Consider the following 19,123-nt stretch of genomic DNA (forward strand, 5'->3'; position numbering starts at 1 on the left):
TGTCAGTAAAACGCAAATTAAACCACAGCGGGGTATCAAAAAACATTTCCCAGAATGCCTGAAACAAGAATGTGAACCACTAAATGCTGGAAAGAGTATAGAGAAACAGGATCACTCAGAGATCACTAGTAGCATGGCAACTTTGAAAGACAATCTTGCTATTGTTCAAGACTTTAAAAAACGGTTTTGTGCATGTGAGTAGTTTACCTGCATGTGTGTATGTCTTAGTTAATGTTTTGTTTCTGTGAAGAGACACCATGACCACAATACTTTTTAAAAAAATATGTTTTACATCGCAGTAGGAGCTTCCCCTCCCTCCTCTCCTCCCAGTCCCTCCCTTTCCCCTCCCCTCCTCCTTTTCTGTTCTCTTTCTTCTCAGAGAGGGGGAGATTACCCATCACCACCATGGGTATTAACAAGTAACAGGGAGGATCCTAGGGAGTATGCTTGATTCTCACTCAGAAGGAGAAATAGAAGAGACATCTGAAGTAGATGGAGGGTGGGAGCTGGGTGGGGAGTGTACCAGGGGTGGGGATCAGGTATTTGAAAGGAGGTCTGGGACAGAAAATGGAAATCAATTGGAGGCTGGATCTGAGCCCAGGGGTTCTGCTCAAACTACTGCATCAACCAAGGACAATACATGCAGTAAATATCGAACCCCTACTCAGATCTAGCCAATGGACAGGACATTCTCTACAGTTGAGTGGAGAGCAGGGACTGACTCTGACATGAACTCTGGTGCTCCATATTTGACCATATCCCCTTGGTGGGAGGCCTGGTAGCACTCAGAGGAAGGATAAGCAGGCTACCTAGATGAGACCTGATAGCCTGTGATCATATAGTGAGGGAGGAGGTCCCCCTTGGTCACAGACCTAGGGGAGGGGAATAGGGTGAAAACGGGAGAGAGGGAGAAATGGGAAGATACAAGGGATGGGATAGCAATTTATATGTAATCTACATAAATTCATTAAATAATAATAAAAAAAATAAAGTCTCTAGCTGAGACCCCCAGCAGTCTGGGGACATGGAGCTTGAAGTGGATCATAGCCTGGTCATCCTGTACTTTATGGCTAATGTCCACTTATAAGTGAGTACAAACGATGCGTGTCTTTCTGTGTCTGGGTTACCTCACTCAGCATGATATTTTCTAGTTCCATCCATTTGACTGCAAATTCCATGGTGCCCTTATTTTTAATAGCTGAGTAGTATTCCATTGTAAATGTACCACAGTTTCTCCATCCCTTCTTCAGTTGAGGGGCATCTAGCTTGTTTTATCAACAAACCAAATAACCCAACTTAAAAAGGGGGTACAAAGCTAAACAGAGAATTCTCAACAGAGGAATCTCAAATGGCCAAGAATAACTTAAGGAAATGCTTGACATGATTAGTCATCCGGGAAATGCAAATCAAAACAACTCAGATTCCATCTTATATCTGTAAGAATGGCTAAGATCAAAAGCTCAAGTGGGGGAGTGCAAACTTGTACAACCACTTTGGAAATCAGTTTGGTGGTTTCTCAGAAAATTAAGAATAGTTCTACCTCAAGACCCAGGTATACCACTCCTGAGCATACACCCAAAAGATGCTCCACCATACAACAAGGACATTTGCTCAACTATGTTCATAGCAGCTTTATTTGTAATAACCACGACAACTCTTTTAAAGGCAAGCATTTAATTAGGGCTGGCTTATAGGTTCAGAGGTTTAGTCCACTATTGTCATGGCAGGAAGCATGGTGACATGCAGGCAGGCATGGAGCTAGAGTGCTACATGTGTATTGGCAGGTAGCAGGAAGAGGGAGCCACTGGGACTGGCTTGAACGTTTGAATTCTCAAAGCTCACCCCAGTGACACGCTTCCTCCAACAAGGCCCCACCTACTCCAACAAGGCCACATCCCCTACTAGTGCCACTCCCTATAGGCCTATCTGTCCATCTTCATTCAAACCACCACAGTTAAAATACACCATGTATATATCTGGTATTGACAGAGATCAGAAACAGGTGTAAAAGCCTCTGGGGCTGGAGTACAGATGGTTGTGAGCTGCCTGGTGTGGGTGCTAGGAATGTAACTTCGGTCCTCTGAAAGAGCAATACATGCTCTTAACCATGGAGCCTTCCCTCAGCTCTTCACTGTTTCTTATAAATCCAAACATGTAACTATCATTTGACCTAGAAACCACACTCCTGAGCACTTATCTACAATGAATGTGTCTTAGGGTTTTATTGCTGTGAAGAGACACCATGACCACTGCAACTCTTGTGAGGGAAAACATGTAATTGCGGCTGGCTTACAATTTCAGAAGTTTAGTCCGTTACTGGCATAGACAGAAGCATGGCAGCATGCAGGCAGACATGGTGCTGGAGAAGCAGCTGAAGAGTTCTGTGTCTTATCCTCAGGCAGCAGGAGGAGACTGTGTCACGCTGAACGTGGCTTGAGCATATATGATCTCAGAGCCCTGCCTCCACAGTTAATACTTCCTCTAACAAGACCATACCTCCTAATAATGCCACTTGCTATGGCCAAGTATTCAAACACGTGAATCGATGGGGGCCAAACCTATTCAAACCACCACAGAAAGAAAATGATGCTGACATAAAAACCTACACACTATAGTTTATAGCAACTTTATTCATATTAACCATATCTGGAAAAAAATCCCAGATCTCTTTTAACAGATAAACTAGACAACACTCTGTGCCAACTGTGCAGTACACCCAACAAAGCACTGCTGATTCATACAGCAAGCAGTGTAGGTTTCCAGAGAATTATGGTGTATGAATTAATGCCTAGCCCCAAGAGTAACATACTATTTGATGGGATTCATATGCATTCTTTTTGTTGTTATTTTTTATTTCATTTTGTTTTTTGAGACAGGGTTACTGTATTTAGCCTTGGCTGTTCTGGAACTTTTGTAGACTTGGCTGGCCTTGAACTCAGAAGTCCACCTGCCTCTGCCTCCCAAATGTGCCTGGTCATATACAATATTCTTAAAAATGATATAAAGATGGCAGCAGATTAATGGATGCTAGAAATTAGAGATGTTAGTGGAGAGGAAAGTGAAGGGCTATGGATAGAAGTGGCAGGTCGATTAAAGCAGCTTGAAGACTTTGAATCTTGACTTTGATGACAGTCACATTAATCTATATAGGTTACAACATTTCCTAGAAGTAAAGTCACACATGTGTAAACTGGTAATGTGAATAATATTGTCGGAGAATATCGATGTTAAATTCCTAGTTGTGATACTATTCCTGTAACTTTCAAAATGTTACCATTGGAGGACATTGGATAGGGACCTATGTAATGCCAATGTATTGTTTTCAACATGTGACCCTGTAAGTATCTCAAAAAAAGTCATTAAAGAGCACAAAAATTTATAAAACAATAAAACAAAAGCCTACATTAAGAAATAAAAGACTTAGCCAGGCATGGTGGCACACACCTTTAGTCGCAGCACTGGGCAGGCAGAAGCATGCAGATCTCTGTGAGTGAGGAGCCAGCCTAGTCTACAAATTGAGTCCAGGACAACCAGTGCCACACACACACAAAAACCCTGTCTCAAAAAAACCAAAAACCAACCGAGCACCCCCCCTCGTCAAAAAAAAAAAAAAAAAAAAAAAAACCTGAAAAGGAAATAAAAGACTTGATTTAAATTTAGTCAAAATACCTACAATAGTTTAGAATATTGTTTCTGAATGTATTAATTTGAATATAAAATTAAATGTATTAGACAGCTTTTAGCTTTCCATTTTTTTTTTTAATTAGTTGGTTAGCTGGCTTTTTATATCCTTGAGAAAAGATTTAAAAGTTTCTTCTTCTTTTTCTTTTTTCCTTTTGGGGATTTTCTTCCTTTATTGAAAGTAGAGTTTTTTTCCTCACATAACATATGCTGATTATGGTTTCCCCTCCCTCTGCTCCTCGCAGTTCCTCCCCACCCATCCAGATCCTTTCTGACTGTCATTAGGAAACAAGCAGGCTGCTAAGGGATATAACACGGTAAAATTGAACACATTGGAATTGGACAAAACAGACAAACACAAGGAAAAGAATTCAGAGAAGACACAAGAAACAGAGATCCACTAGTCCACACACTCAGGAATCCTATAAAAACACTAAACTGGAAGCCATTATATATGCACACAGGACTTGGTGCAGACTCATGCCGGCCCTGTGTGTGCTGCTTCAGGCTCCGTGGGTTCACATGAGCTTTTCTCAGTTAGTTGAAAGGGCCTTGTTCTCCTGGTGCCCTCTATCCGCTCTAGCTCTTACACTCTTTCTGCCTTCCCTTCCATGGAGTTCCCTGAGAAATTTCTTTTTCTTTAACAGACATGATCTCTTGTGAGGAAATAACTTAATATAGATTTTTTTCATATTTATGTCTGCATATAATTATGGAAGGTCATAGGTGGACAAAAGATTTGTTGAATTCAGAAATATTTTGGATAGATTAATAAATTAAAACAGCACATTTTAACGCCTCTGTAAATAACATTAGTAGTCCTGTTGTTGGCGGCCTCCATTGTGAGCACCACAGGGAGTAAAGAGAAGTGGAGAAGCTTTGCTGGAGCGTGTCATGTGAGCCCCCTGCAGTCTGCAAACCTGCTCACTCAGGGACGGTGCTGAGCAGCCTAACTCAGACCCAGGACACTGACAGATTCATTAGTGTCGGGCAGCCCTAAGAGGATGGCTTTGAGAAGTCTCCAAGGTCTGGATAGTCAGTGGGATTTGTGTCAGGTGTCAATGAAGACAGATAAGCACTGTCAAAATAAAAAAGACTTTGATTCTTCTACTGCAAGAAGGAATCAATTCTCTGACTTACATAATGCGAATAAATGACCATGACTACATAATGAAAGGAGGCAATGCTGTTAAATCAGGGCTCTGGGAAGTGGCTGTGCATAAGGCTTAGATGGTTGACCACGTTGTTATTTCTGGTGCAAATGGTAACCTTAGTCCTTTCCCCATACCAACTGATCCAGCTGCCACAACAGTTTGCACATTTCAGAGATTCTCTCCAGTAGTTGTTAATCCAGGCTTTGCTGCCACATGGATTCAGACTTGAATCCTGGGTATTTCACTTACTACCTAATGACTTAACCTGTCAGATTTCCTGGGGGTCGTGGTGGTGGTGGTACCTATCTCCCTTTAAAATTGGGAAATAAAAATAGGATCTTGTGTGTCTGAGGAACTAGGAATGCTTCTTAATAAATGCTCAAGAATCAAACAGACAGATCAAAGAGCATTGTTGAAAAACAAAAACAAACAAACAAAACAACAACAGCATCCCTGGTAGAAGAATGTGCTGTTTCTATAGGCATCGCCAGCAGAAGAAACTGTGCATTCTTCTAGCCTCCCCCCTTAACACTTCTGAACCAGGGTTATCACTAAGAGTTGCTCGGAATACCACATGTTCTGACCGGAAAGCCCATTTTCTATAATGGCTTATGATTCGATTGTGGAATATGTTTTCTTTACTGAAAATTAACATCTCCCAAAGCTCCAATTGTTGTTTTGATAAAGGTCGATGGAATTTTACACAATGAAATTTTATGGTTTGCCTAATTTGTTATGCAGCTTTGTTGTCAAAAAAATTTTTTTAAGAAAAAGAACTTGAGATGTCTTACATAGTGGATATATATATATATGTGTGTGTGTGTGTGTGTGTGTGTGTGTGTGTGCATTAGCTGTATATATCATATATATGTTAATAGACTATCATGGTCAAAGACAAACTGAAAGATTTTAATTCTTCACATGTATTAATATTCCACCAGCATTTATGTATTTACAACTGTTAATTTTTTAGTAATCTGAAGTTGCATTTTTAAACAGATATTATCCTCGTTTACTGATAAAGAACTCCAGGCGTACGCAAAGGCTGGAGCTGTTGCTGAGGAAGTCTTGGCCGCCATCAGAACGGTGATCGCGTTTGGAGGACAAAAGAAGGAACTCAACAGGTTTGAAATTTTCAAGTAGAAATACTAATCCTGTCATTCCCACATGCCACTTAAGGTGGCAATGTTAATGGTGATACTTTTCTCATTTCATAAATAAGTCAATACATATATAGTACAGCATTAGTTATATTCTGGAAAGCCTGCCATTGGACTTGCATTCTTCTTATATCTGAAAGATTTTTTTTTCTATTTTATTTTAAAATATGATTGGCAAGTACAACAGGAAGTCCTCTTTAATGATGAGATGGCTTTCCACCAAATGTAGCCCATATACTTGTGAAGTATAAATTTATATGAGTGGGGAGAAAGCACATAGACAAGAATAAAGAAGCAAAAAATTTAGTATATCAGTTGGAGGTTGTATGTTTTGGAGACAAAATGTTATAAGAGAGTCAAAGGGGTACACATCGGAGCAACATTAAATTATAGTTTTTAAATGCTCCAAAAAGATCAAACAAGCGTTCTAAGGTAGGAAATTTTTAATTGTAGTGGTCAAAGAATCCCTCTTGAAGAAGATTTCATCTAGACTAAGACCTGAGGTGAGAAATGTCTTCAAAAGTAGAGTATAGAATGGGTTGGGAGAAGAGTCTACCAAAGTCCCTGAGGTAGCAAAAGCTTTGATGTATTTTGTATATTGCAAGCATGTAAGCCTAGAGTTCACATCAGTGAGAGAGATTTGGGATGCAGTCAGGATGTGGGGGCTGTAGAGAAGAGAGGAGGCTTTATTACAAGGGTATGGCTGAGTTCCGAAGGTGTGAAATGGGGGAGTGGCCACCCGCAGGGTTTAGAGAGCTGCTTCTCTGTCTGGGCCTGGCATGATGAGTGGATGAGAACATTCATGCAAAGGGTGAGATCACAGAGACCAGTAGGAGGGCTGATGTCATGAACCACGTGGAAGATCATGTTAGTCTGATCCAGGTGTAGAGACAAGAGAGGGTGGGAACTTAGTAGATTTTGGGAGTTGGAACTTAATTTAAAACAATTAGAATTCACAAGATTTTGTAAAGTTTCTAAATTACATTTTTTCAATTTATTCACTCCCCCCCCCCCGTGTGTGTGTGTGTGTGTGTTGGATTCTTTTGGTGTGTGCATGGATATACATATGGGTGCACCCCATAGTCACAGAACAACTTGCAGGAGTTGGTTCTCCTTCTACAAAGGGGTTGCATGGATCAAACTCAAGTCATCAAGTATGGTAGCAACAGAGCCATCCTGCTTGCCCCAGATTATTATTAGAACAAATATAATCTTTTGGTTTTCTTTCTAGTTCTTATATGCTTTCAAAATCAGTCTTTGTCTGACTTTCTCTTCAGAATAGCTGGTGCATGAGGAATTTTAGCACTCTTGAAATAGAAATTTAACTGTAACTGTGAATATATTTAATCAATAGGATAACATTGTTCTCAGTTTACAAAGCATTTCTTTTTTTCTGAGTATGGTGGCATGCGCCTATCATTGTAGCATTGGGGGAGTTGAGGCAGGAAGATCCTGAGTTCCAGGACAGCCTACGCTGGCATAGTAAGATCCTATCAAAGAACACTTCCACACCCAAAATTTATATGCATGCTTTTCTCACTTGCGACTTGTAAATGTTTTTCTGTCCTGATTTCTAATTGCTTAACCAAATTTAATTCTTGCACAATTATATAAATAGCTACCTGCACAATTAACAAGTCTCTTCATAATAAGTAAGAATATTTTCCAAGCTCTGTTTTGCTAATTATGCATGCCTATTTTAAATTATCATCTCTCTACTATAGCCTCTAATGAGTGCATGATTTTACATCTGCCTTGATATGAACGACAAAAACTAGTTTTTAAGAAGACTTATGTAAATGTAGTATTGTTTGTGTTTCTTTCCTCTTATACCCCCTTATTTTCATTTATCTGTATCTATCTGGTATTGGCATCTATCTAGTATGTATCTGCTATCTAAATGGATTTTTCTTCCTTGTTAATTTTTCCTTTGCAAATGTTTCCTCTGGCTGCATAGGACACCATACTATCAGTGAAATGGTTTCAGCATTAGCCTCGGTAAGCAAGAACTGGAATAAAGGAGATGATACAGCATGAATAATAAGTCTTTAAGTTCCGTAATGTTGTCATGTAAAATATATACCAAATGAATTATTAAATTTATCTTAGGTCAGTTTCTAACTGGAGACACACACACTTAACTAAAATATGTTTCTTAAAAATAATTTTTTGCTTAAAGATTATAACTGGTAACTTGAGGCTATACATATTTCACCACTATAAAATTCTCTCTGGATTTAGTCTTTAGTAGATGTGCTTCTTATGTAAATACTGTGTTGTGTTCTTACAATCTCGGTGAAGTAACTAGACAAAAAAAAAAAAAAAGTAGTCACCAGGGCAAGCAATCATTCATACTCTAGACAGGATTTAAACTTTTGATGTGCCTGCTAATTAAATGAAAATTTCTGAGAAAACTGATAGTGTATATTATTCATATTATTGTGTATTTAATGGTTCAAAGACCCCCAAATATGATTTCCATGTGGAAATGCATTCTCCTACTTTAAAAATTGTAAGATACTTTTTGCAAGACAATGAAGACTCTTGTGGTTCTTCTGGGAGTTCAAATAAAGACTGTAAAGATTTGGGTGTGGTGGCACACACCCTATAATCCCAGCATTTGGGAGGTAAAGGCAGGATAATAGTGAGTTCCAGGCTGGCTTCGCAGTGAGACCCTTTCTCAAGAACCTAAGCGAACAAAAATGTGTAAAAACAGAGCACTATAAAAGAATAACCCATCCTATTTCCCTGGTATTTTCTTTCATATCTGCATGTGCAAAGTTCTCTCCTTTTCTGTTAACTCTGGTCCCCATTAGCTTTATTTCTTGAGCAGAATGGTTTGCTATATAGCACTCAGATGAAAATAAAGCTTTGTACATTCTCCTTTAACTTTATTTGTTCATTTCCTGGGGGCCAAAAGTACTTGAATTGTAGCTTGAGAATAAACACTAAGTTGTTTGACCCAGAGGGAAAAGTCTCTATCAATGGAAACCACACTGTATGAGGTTTCTGTTTGCTTTCTTGGTTTTGCTCCCTTTTCTTTGTATTGCTCTTAAAACTATAGTTCTCAATCTGTGAGTCATGACCCCTTTGGAGGGGGAGTCAAAGGACCCTTTCACAGGAGTTGCATATCAGATACCATGCATATCAGATATTTATGATTCTCAACAGCAGCAAAAATACAGTTATGAAGTAGCAATGAAATAATTCTATTGCCATGGGTCACCGCAGCATGAACAACTATATTAATGGATCACAGCATTAGGAAGGTTTAGAACCACTGCTCTCAGAGGTCTAAGGTATTCTCCAAGACTAGTGCCATGAATAGGTTACAAGGCTGTTGATAGGCTGACTTTTTTTCTCAGTCTTTGCTGCCATAAGGCTTTGTATATTATATTCTGCCAGCCTACACCCCATTACTCAACAGCAGGCATCCATAGCATAACAAATGTTAGAAGGGATGCATGGGCAACATGGACAAAGTAGAAAAGATGATAATAGACTACTCTGTATCCTTAAGCCAAGTATTTTAATAGGTCAGTGCTGTTAAAACGACTACGGGGGAAAGATAATTTCCATAACTAATTTAAATGTAAAAATACTGCACAGCATTTCAAAGCATTAAATACACCCTTACATGTGTTATCCTGTAATTGGTCATTCCACTAATCCTAGAAGCAGGCAAAGTAGGAAGCAAACTGTTTGAAAGCTTCCCTCAATTGTAGAGATCTAAATGACCTTGTGTTCAGGGTTTTCTAACATCAAATCTCTTTCATTAATTAATTTTTAAAAGAATATAGATTATAAGCCAGATGGTGGTGGCACATGTCTTTAATCCCAGCACTTGGGAGGCAGATGCAGACGGATCTTTGTGAGTTTGAGGCCAGTCTGGTCTACATGAGTGAGATCTAGGACAGCCAAGAATACACAGGAAAACCCTGTCTCCAAAACCAAAACCAAAACCAAAACCAAAACCAAAACCAAAACCAAAACCAAATATATTTTAAGGCAAAAATAATTGTTTTTCATATCTTCTTTTTTATGTATGAAATAATACATAGTCTAGAAGTCAGCTAATATTGCCTCACTAATTTCACTGCTGCTAAAGCTTACATAAAAATAACTTTTAAAAGACTCACACAAGTAAAATACTCTCTCCTCTCCCTTAATATCATTTTGTACAAAAAGAGGATTTGATACGAATAACATAACACAGTGACAATACATGGAGAAAATATATGGGTACCTTCTTTAAAAGTTTTAAAAATTTATTATAATTTATTCAGATTACATCCCAAATGTTATCTCCTCCCTTATATCTTCCCATTTTCACCTTCCTCCCTCTTTTGTCCTTTTCCCCTCTCCTAGACCTCTGACAGAAGGGGACCTCTTCCCCCAACATATGACCATAGCCTATCAGGTCTCATCCAGATAACCTGCTTCCCCTTCCTCTGTGTGCCACTGGGTCTCCCAACCAAGGGGAAGTGATCAAATCCGGGGCACCAGAGTTCATGTCAGAGGCAGTCCCTGCTCTCCCCACAACCGTGGAGAATAAGCTAGTCAATAACAATCCTGCTACACTAACCCACTCTCATAAGGTTTATAAGTCTACATACTTATTTTCTTCTTTCTCCCAGGTACAATAACAATTTAGAAGATGCTAAAAGGCTTGGAATAAAGAAAGCGATCACAGCTAACATCTCCATAGGTGCAGCCTTTCTGCTCATCTATGCCTCCTATGCTCTGGCATTCTGGTATGGGACTTCCTTGGTCATCTCGAAAGAATACACTATTGGACAAGTGCTCACTGTAAGTTGGACACGAATAAAAAAGGAAATTGGTGCTGGAGAGATGGCTCAGAGGTTAAGAGGCTGCTCTTCCAAAAGTCCTGAGTTTAATTCCCAGCAACCACATGGTGTTTCACAACCGTCTATAATGAGATCTGGTGCCCTCTTCTAGCATGCAGGCATATATGCAGGCAAAACACTGTATAATAAATAAACAAAAACAACAACAGAGAGGGAAATGGACCATTAAAAGTTCTAATGGAATTGAGTGATGTTGAAAAATATATACTTTGAATAAGTATTAAGTACTAGAGGGGTTCGGGATTTAGCTCAGTGGTAGAGCACTTGCCTAGCAAGTGCAGGGCCCTTGGTTCGGTGCTCAGCTCTGAAAAAAAAAGTACTAGAGACATGTATTATTAGCTTAGAGAGTTGAAAGGAAATTAAATGCATCAATTTTTGTTTTTTAAAATAGATCTTTTGTACAATTTCTACTGTAGCCTAAATATTAATATTACCATCATTTTCATCAGGAGTTCCAGGTCCCGTATATGTCATTATAGGTTTGGTTTTACAACCACTGTTGTAGCCTAAATGCTAACATTACCCACTTCTGCAGACAAATTTTCATTTGATGAGATTATTTCTTTGTATTTTTCACTTTTATTTTCTAGTTTACGATTTGCAACACAAGTAGAAAAATATACAGTTGAATTTAAATCACTCAAACTTTATTGAATTCTAAATCCCATCAAGGTGACAATATTATTAACCATCTCAATTCTTTCCCTTGTCAACTTGATCACACAAACATCACTTTTCAACCATATCATTTCCTCTCTTGTCTTTATATGCTCATGGCCATCCCATAATACAAAAGACATTCAGTCCAAAAGTTTCAGTAGTCTTTTTTAGTTCCAACAGTGTCTGTCCAAAACTATAAATATAGTAGTTTCTTCTGAGACTCAGGTAGTCTTTCAAGTGAGCCCACATAACATCAGATTAAATTATGCATTCTAAATATAGTGGCACAGAATAAACACTCGTATTCCAAAAAGGAGGAACAGAAACAGCACAAGGAAAGATTACCTGACTGAGACCAAACAGAGAAAATACCAAACCCTTCATTGCTATGTAAGGCATCTGGGACTCCAGATGAAATTATCTTGATGTCAAAAGGCTTGGGTAGTCCAATCCCTCCAGCTTTGTTCTCTATGGTACTCATATCCTCTGTCTTGAGCTAGCTCTATCTAACAGTCCTGGCATCTTCAATATCCTGGAGTCTCCATTGCAAATTAGGCTTCACAAATGCTCTTCCAAGGACTCCTTAATAGGAACCCAAACTTGCTACACACTGCTTTGTCTCAGTGACTTTCTGAAACCTCACCACAAGCCTCCACAACCCCCTCAACCACTATTGCATCTCTCATGCCTGTAAAGCCATGTAGATGATGCTGCCAAGTTCGGTTGCCAGGTATAGTCAGTGTCCTTGGATCACAGTTGCACTGACCTTTCATACCTTAAGGCTGGTCCTAGAGAAACACTTCCCTAGGTTAGTTTTGGACAGGGAACTGTTTAGTATTTTCTGCTCAAACTTTCTCCTTTCAAATGGGTTAGAGCCTTCAGTGGGTAGGGTATTCTAGGTGATTATAGATCCTGCCAAACTGACAATCAGTGCTGACTACCATAAATATTTCCTACATTTTAGAATTTATGTAAAACAAAAACTTTACCCTTGACATTTTGTTTTAAGACTTTGAAATTATTTGCAGCCAAGCTAAATATGCATCTTGTTAGAAGATTCATTTTGTTTCTTTTTCTTAGGCTAACCACAAGGAAACAGTTAGCAACAGACCATAATTCTTTCAGTTCCTTAAAACAGTTCCCTTTCTCAGGCTTCAGATTTGTAACACAAATTTCATAATTACTCCTTGTTTTTTTTTTTTTTTTTTTTTTTTTTGCTTTCTTTTTTTTTTTTTGTCATTGTTGCTATTGTTTGAACTGTGGTATATCTAGTATATGGGAGGATGTTTAGGTAGGGGAAGATTTTACAAAGATAATTTTTTGTTTTGTTTTTTTGATGGTGAACCTAGATAAGCCCAAGCTGTAATGTGGTACAAACTGCTTGATTTTGATATAGAGAAGCTGAATTTGTTTTACTCTTACTGAGGATTGCCTAGCATATGTTTTGCACCCCTGAGCTATAGTCCTAGCTCCAGGAATAAGCAGTTCAGGGTTAGCATTCGTGGAGCCTAAAGATGCTTCATAATCTGGAAGCATTCAGAGTGGAGATGGAAGGATTTGATGTCAGATCCAATAGGTTCAAGTTCCAACAGCACTATATACTAGCAGAAAGGTTTGCGCGTTCATCAGTACTCTTCGAGTCTTCTGCTAAATGTGTGGCAGGAATCGTGGGTCCGGACTGTTAGGGCCGTAGAGACCAATGAGTAACGGAGTGCAAACTCACCTAGAAAAGCCCCTTTCATGCAAATCATTAGGCACCATAATTCCTGAGTGATGAGAACCAAATGGATGGTGATATTAGTCCTCATCAGCTGCCAACATAAGCAGATAAAGTCAAAGTTACTGATGAGCATTTTGATCAAAACAATCCAAAGCTTGGGGAATAGTTCTGGGAAGAGAAATTTAACCCCATAAAGAATCATCTCTTGGGGACTGGAGAGATGAGTCAGAGTTTAAGAGCACTCACTGACTGGTCTTCCAAAGGTCCTGAGTTTCCCAGCAACCAGATGGTGGCTCATAATCATCTATAATGAGATCTGGTACCCTCTTCTGGCCTGCAGGCAGAATATTATAAAATAAATAAATCTTAAAAAAGAATCATCCCCTGGTTGTATGCTTATAACATAAAATATTTCATAACTAACATCATCTGATACAACTGATAGAGAAAATAAATACAGTTTTATATGGTTTTGCACATGAAATTAAAGACAATATTCTGGGAGAATGCCCTACAGATATATAGTTGGTTAATACTAATCAAGATTTGGACCTTAGTCTTCTAACTTGAGCTGTAGTGTTTATTTCCATTTCAAGGTCCTTATGATCTAAATAAAAATTATTAGTCATTGAGTAAATAGAAAATGTTCTGTTATAATACTCATATAGAGCTTTATGTCAAGCTTCATTAAAGAGTAAAATTAATTCTGCATGGTAGACTAACTGAAATTACTGAAAGTTTAAAAATGTTTTCACATTTTAGATTTTTATGTTTTCAGTTGGAAACATACATTATCTTTAAGAAATATAATGTGATGTTTTGATACAATGTATACAATGTGGAGTGATTACATTAAACTAAATGATCACAGTAACTTCATTTTACATTTTTGTGGTGATATTTGAAACTCATACTTATGAAATTTTAAGCTTTTATAAACACCCTCATATTACTAGGTTGCCTTGACATTTAAAAATGTAGTTAGTCTTATTGCAAGAAAGAAGAGAGAACTATGGCAAAGATTAAGTGACCCAGAGGCTTTTCTTCATGTTCATTGCTCAGGTCTTCTTTGCTGTGTTGATCGGGGCGTTCAGTGTTGGGCAGGCATCTCCAAACATTGAAGCCTTCGCCAATGCAAGAGGAGCTGCTTATGAGGTCTTCAATATAATTGATAATGTGAGTCTGACCTGCCCACTTACCCAGCTAGTAAAGGATATTCCAGTTACTGTCACTTAGTGATCTCCTGTCATTTTCATCTGTATAGAAGCCCAATATCGACAGCTTCTCAGCGAGTGGGCACAAACCCGACAACATTCAAGGAAACCTGGAATTCAAAAATATTCACTTCAGTTACCCATCTCGAAAAGAAGTTCAGGTACGGTGGCACTTTCCTATTAGATGAAAAGTTCCTAATAGTTCTAAAAGATTGTAGAGAGGAGATTGTATATAGAATCAAGGATACTATTGAATTGAGAAGACAGCTCATATAATCTAAATGCATGTCTACCTGGGAATTGGCCTAGCGTTAACTTCTCGCTTGTCTTGGCAGATCTTGAAGGGCCTCAGCCTGAAGGTGAAGAGCGGACAGACAGTGGCCCTGGTTGGCAACAGTGGCTGTGGGAAAAGCACCACGGTGCAGCTACTGCAGAGGCTCTACGACCCCACAGAGGGCGTGGTGAGTGGGCATGCAGCCAGCAGCAGTTACCACTGCCCATCTTTCCGACTACGTGCTTGTAAAGTGTGAACCCCACACCTGCTGTTTCAGGTCAGTATCGACGGGCAGGACATCAGGGCCATCAATGTGAGGTATCTGCGGGAAATCATTGGCGTGGTGAGTCAGGAGCCTGTGCTGTTTGCCACCACGATCGCTGAAAACATTCGCTATGGCCGAGAAGACGTCACCATGGATGAGATTGAGAAAGCCGTGAAGGAAGCCAACGCCTATGACTTTATCATGAAACTGCCCCATGTGAGTCGTGCCTGACCTCTGTCAGCCCAGGCTCAGAGAGCAGAGCTCTGGCCTAATGAAGGAGACTTCTCTTAGTTGGAGGAACTTCCTTAGCAAGGAAATCCATTTACTGTGGGTTTTACAGCCCTCTCCCTAGCAAAAGTGACAGCGTTGGTGATGGTTACTTCCCAGTTCAGAATGTGAACTGAGGTAGATTGTTGCTCTGCCATACTTTTTTTTTGTTTTTTGCCTGTTTGTTTAACTGTAGAAATTTGAAACCCTGGTTGGTGAGAGAGGGGCTCAGCTGAGTGGAGGGCAGAAACAGAGAATCGCCATTGCTCGTGCACTGGTCCGCAACCCCAAGATCCTTTTGTTGGATGAGGCCACGTCAGCCTTGGACACAGAAAGTGAAGCCGTGGTTCAGGCCGCTCTGGATAAGGTCTGTGAACCCTACTTCCTAATATGTAATTTAAAAGCAAAATAACATTCCATTGTTTTTTCTTGTTAATCTTGGTCTTAGAAAAGAAAAAAATTGATAGTTTCTCTTACCTGTTACTAAGGAAAAAACACCAGGCTTCCATAACCTTTTTTTTCCTTGTTCAATTTCTATTTCTTCTATTTAAAAAAAATTATCCTCTCTCTCTCTCTCTCTCTCTCTCTCTCTCTCTCTCTCCTCTCCTCTCTCTCTCTCTCTCTCTCTCTCTCTCTCTCTCTCTCTCTCTCTCTCTCTCTCTGTGTGTGTGTGTGTGTGTGTGTGTGTGCGCGTGTGTGTGTGTGTGTGTGTGTGTGTGTGTCTGTAGTGTATGCACATGTGTATGCAGGTGTCAGAAGAAGATGTTAGGTCTCCTGAAGCTAGAGTCAACGGTAGTTATAAGCCACCAGATGTGGGTGCTGGGGACTGAACTCTTGCAAGAGCAATAAGCACACAACTATTGGGCCATCTCTCCAGCTCTGCTTCCTACCTCCCTTCCTTCCTCCATCCCTCCCTTCCTTCCTTCCTTTCTCTCTTTCTTTCTTTCCTTCCTTCCTTCCAACCAAAAGAAAATAAGTAGCAGTCACTGAATGCCACTTCATGACTATGAAATTGAGAAGAGAAATATCCCTCTTAATTTGGCTTTAAAGAGTTTATAGTATTGTCAACAAAAAGAAAATACAAACAGAAGTAAGTCACTTACTGCCACTTGAGGAATATGGAGTTGAAAATCCTCTTTCTCCAGGAGAGGGTGCACCTGCACCAAGTGAGGTGCTGGAAAGCTTCTGGTCCATGAGATGATATTGAGTATAACAGAGTATGACCTTCCTGTGAGTCTTGTTAGGGCTTCCTCACTAATTAGATCACTGTCTAGCCCTGTGGTCTCAGCATGTGATGGCCAGCTCTGTGAGGATCAGGAGTGTGTAGACTTTCTAAGCAAAGGTCCTTTAAAGCTGAGCTGTCTGTCCCGGGAGATCGCAAAGGTAGGCTCTTGTTTTCTGTGGCTCTTCCCTTCTAATAAAGTAGCAGTTTGTGTTCCTTTAAGCATCCTGTCAACGAGCTTAATAGAGTTCAGGGAGGAGAAGCAGTGTACCAAACATTCTGTGAACTGGAAGCAAATGGAATTTTGACTACGTTTCCCCTCATTATTCTGCTTGTCTGTGAGTTGACATCCTTGTGTCTCCTTCCTTATTTTTCCACAGTAGAACATAGAACAAAATTAACAGATAAATTTATAGGAAATTACACAGATAAAACCAATGATAAATGTTTCTATTTAAGATTAATTTTCTTTTCAGTATAAACTTAGGGGGAAATTTCACATGCATAAAACTATCCAAAGAATTAGTCCATTTATTCTCTAGTTTCTACGTATTACTACATAATTTTTCTAACATGTATTTCTTCTCATTAGAATTTTCCACTTGTTTCTCCACTTCTGTTTAACCCTAATATCTGCAGCCCTCTGTGTGTGTGTTTGTCTGTGTGTATGTGTGTATGTAGTTTTATTGCTTATTAATGCAGAACTATAGAGTTCATAAACATTAGGAAAGTTACAAAGGTTAAAGAAATCGCAACAAGTTCTAGTTATCTGTTATCTAGTTCTCTAGTTATCAATTCCATATTGATTAAAGATGAAACTAGACACTTGAAAATATTTACATAACTCATCAATTTTACTTATAATTCTTGTAACTAGAAGCCAGTAGCATTTGTTGAGCATTTATTTAAAGTTACTGTATTAAGCCCTTTGTTGCAGTATTTACTCATCACAGCTGTTCTAAGAAGTGGTCACTGTACCTCTGCTTCACATATGAATGAAATCAACCTTACACAGGTTCAGAGACTGGATAAAGTCCTGGATTTCATTCATGCCAGTGGAAAGCTGAAGTCTAAGCTTTGCTCTTCCATGCTGGTTGGTGTCTTGATTACCCATGAAGTCAGTGGTGTAATTCTTAGCTGATTACTAGCTGGTACACACCAGTACAGCATCTCATACAGATGTCTTTTATCTGGTGAATGTCAGCTCTAGGGTTTTTGATCAACTCTGCATTATCACTATAGGGTATTAAGTGAAATACTTAGAGGCATGGGTTATATTAATATGTAAGCATGTTTGTTCTTGTATTTATTGCAATAGAACACCATTTTACACTATTATAAGTTCATTATGTCTTTATTAAAGCCAGATAATATCTTTATTGATGGTTTTTTTACAGTGTTCAAAGAAGCTGTACTCAGTGAAAATAAGTTGAGTTTTTGCTGTAATTATTCATGTATCAAGAGTCAGGCTTCTCTCCCTCCAGGCTAGAGAAGGCCGGACTACCATTGTGATAGCCCACCGTTTGTCTACAGTTCGTAACGCTGACGTCATTGCTGGGTTTGATGGTGGTGTCATTGTGGAGCAAGGAAGTCACGATGAGCTCATGAGAGAGAAGGGCATTTACTTCAAACTTGTCATGACACAGGTACAGTGGCACTCTAGAAATATCCTAGTTTACCTTGATGATAAGCTATTACTATCGTTAACGTATGGCTAAATGTTACTTGATTGGATAATCTTGAAATGTAGGAGAGGTGTCTGTAGGGATTTTTAGGACGTGGGCCTGAACTTTTGTGTGTGATCCCATAGCTTGACTCCAGCCACACTGCCCACTTGCTCTCTCCAGGACAGAGAGTTGAGGAGGACTGAATCGTGACTTGATGATTCTCAATTTATGGCACGTGGCTCCTTCATGCTTTTTATCACATACAGTATGTTGAACTAAATCATGTGATGTGAAACTTCTTGCCACTTATAAATGCTTATGAAAACTCAGTCCTCTCTTTTTTGTTTTGGATTGGTCCAAGACTTTTCAGGGGGACTGCTGGGGAGGTGCCTTGTAGGCTGCCCTCTGAAGAGACTCCTCCCTGCTATCCCTCTCATGGCTCTGGGGTTCCAGTGCCCCTCCTCTCCTCCTTCCTTCCCTCCCCTCCTCTTCCCTCATCCTTTCCCTATCTCTCTCTCCATCTTTCTCTCATTCATAATGAAACTCCTCTCTATGCCTTAAAGGGAAGCTACATTTTAGGGCTAGGTGGTATGTAAATCTCCATGAATTGTATTGTTTCTGTTTAACTCTCTCTCCCTCCCACCTGAGTGCCAGTCATGGCTGAGAGGACCTCCTGTTCTAATAATCTGGAGGCCTGGAAGGAATTATGGTTGTGTTTCAGCTTCATTTCTGCTTTACTTCTTTGTTTTTTTTTTTTTTTAATTAATTAATTTATTTTTTGTTTTTTTGTTTTTTTTGAAACAGGGTTTCTTTGTGTAGCTCTGGCTGTCCTGGACTCACTTTGTAGACCAGGCTGGTCTCAAACTCACAGAGATCCACCTGCCTCTGCCTCCCAAGTTCTAGGGTTAAAGGTGTGCACCACCACGCCCCGCTCTGTATTTCATTCTTTTTTTTGACTTGCTGTTCACACA

The 19,123-nt window shown here is 39.4% G+C and overlaps 1 protein-coding gene across 14 annotated transcripts in view; it reads left to right on the forward strand.

The window, feature by feature from the left end:
• Positions 1 to 19,123, forward strand: part of LOC127194577 (phosphatidylcholine translocator ABCB4) — a 258,699-nt gene that overhangs the window by 26,180 nt on the left and 213,396 nt on the right. For 10 of the 14 annotated variants that reach the window (XM_051152047.1, XM_051152046.1, XM_051152045.1 and 7 more), the window contains exons 6-13: positions 5,835 to 5,959; positions 10,633 to 10,804; positions 14,306 to 14,419; positions 14,508 to 14,618; positions 14,793 to 14,918; positions 15,009 to 15,212; positions 15,460 to 15,630; positions 17,970 to 18,131. The exons of 2 other annotated variants lie outside the window; for them this stretch is intronic. In XM_051152047.1, coding sequence (XP_051008004.1) covers positions 5,835 to 5,959; positions 10,633 to 10,804; positions 14,306 to 14,419; positions 14,508 to 14,618; positions 14,793 to 14,918; positions 15,009 to 15,212; positions 15,460 to 15,630; positions 17,970 to 18,131 — 1,185 coding nt within the window. The remainder of the gene's footprint in view (positions 1 to 5,834; positions 5,960 to 10,632; positions 10,805 to 14,305; positions 14,420 to 14,507; positions 14,619 to 14,792; positions 14,919 to 15,008; positions 15,213 to 15,459; positions 15,631 to 17,969; positions 18,132 to 19,123) is intronic. 2 more of the 14 variants (XM_051152052.1, XM_051152053.1) reach the window with 2 other exon arrangements.

This window comes from Acomys russatus, chromosome 10 (genome assembly GCF_903995435.1).
Source record: "Acomys russatus chromosome 10, mAcoRus1.1, whole genome shotgun sequence".
Lineage (NCBI taxonomy): Eukaryota > Metazoa > Chordata > Mammalia > Rodentia > Muridae > Acomys > Acomys russatus.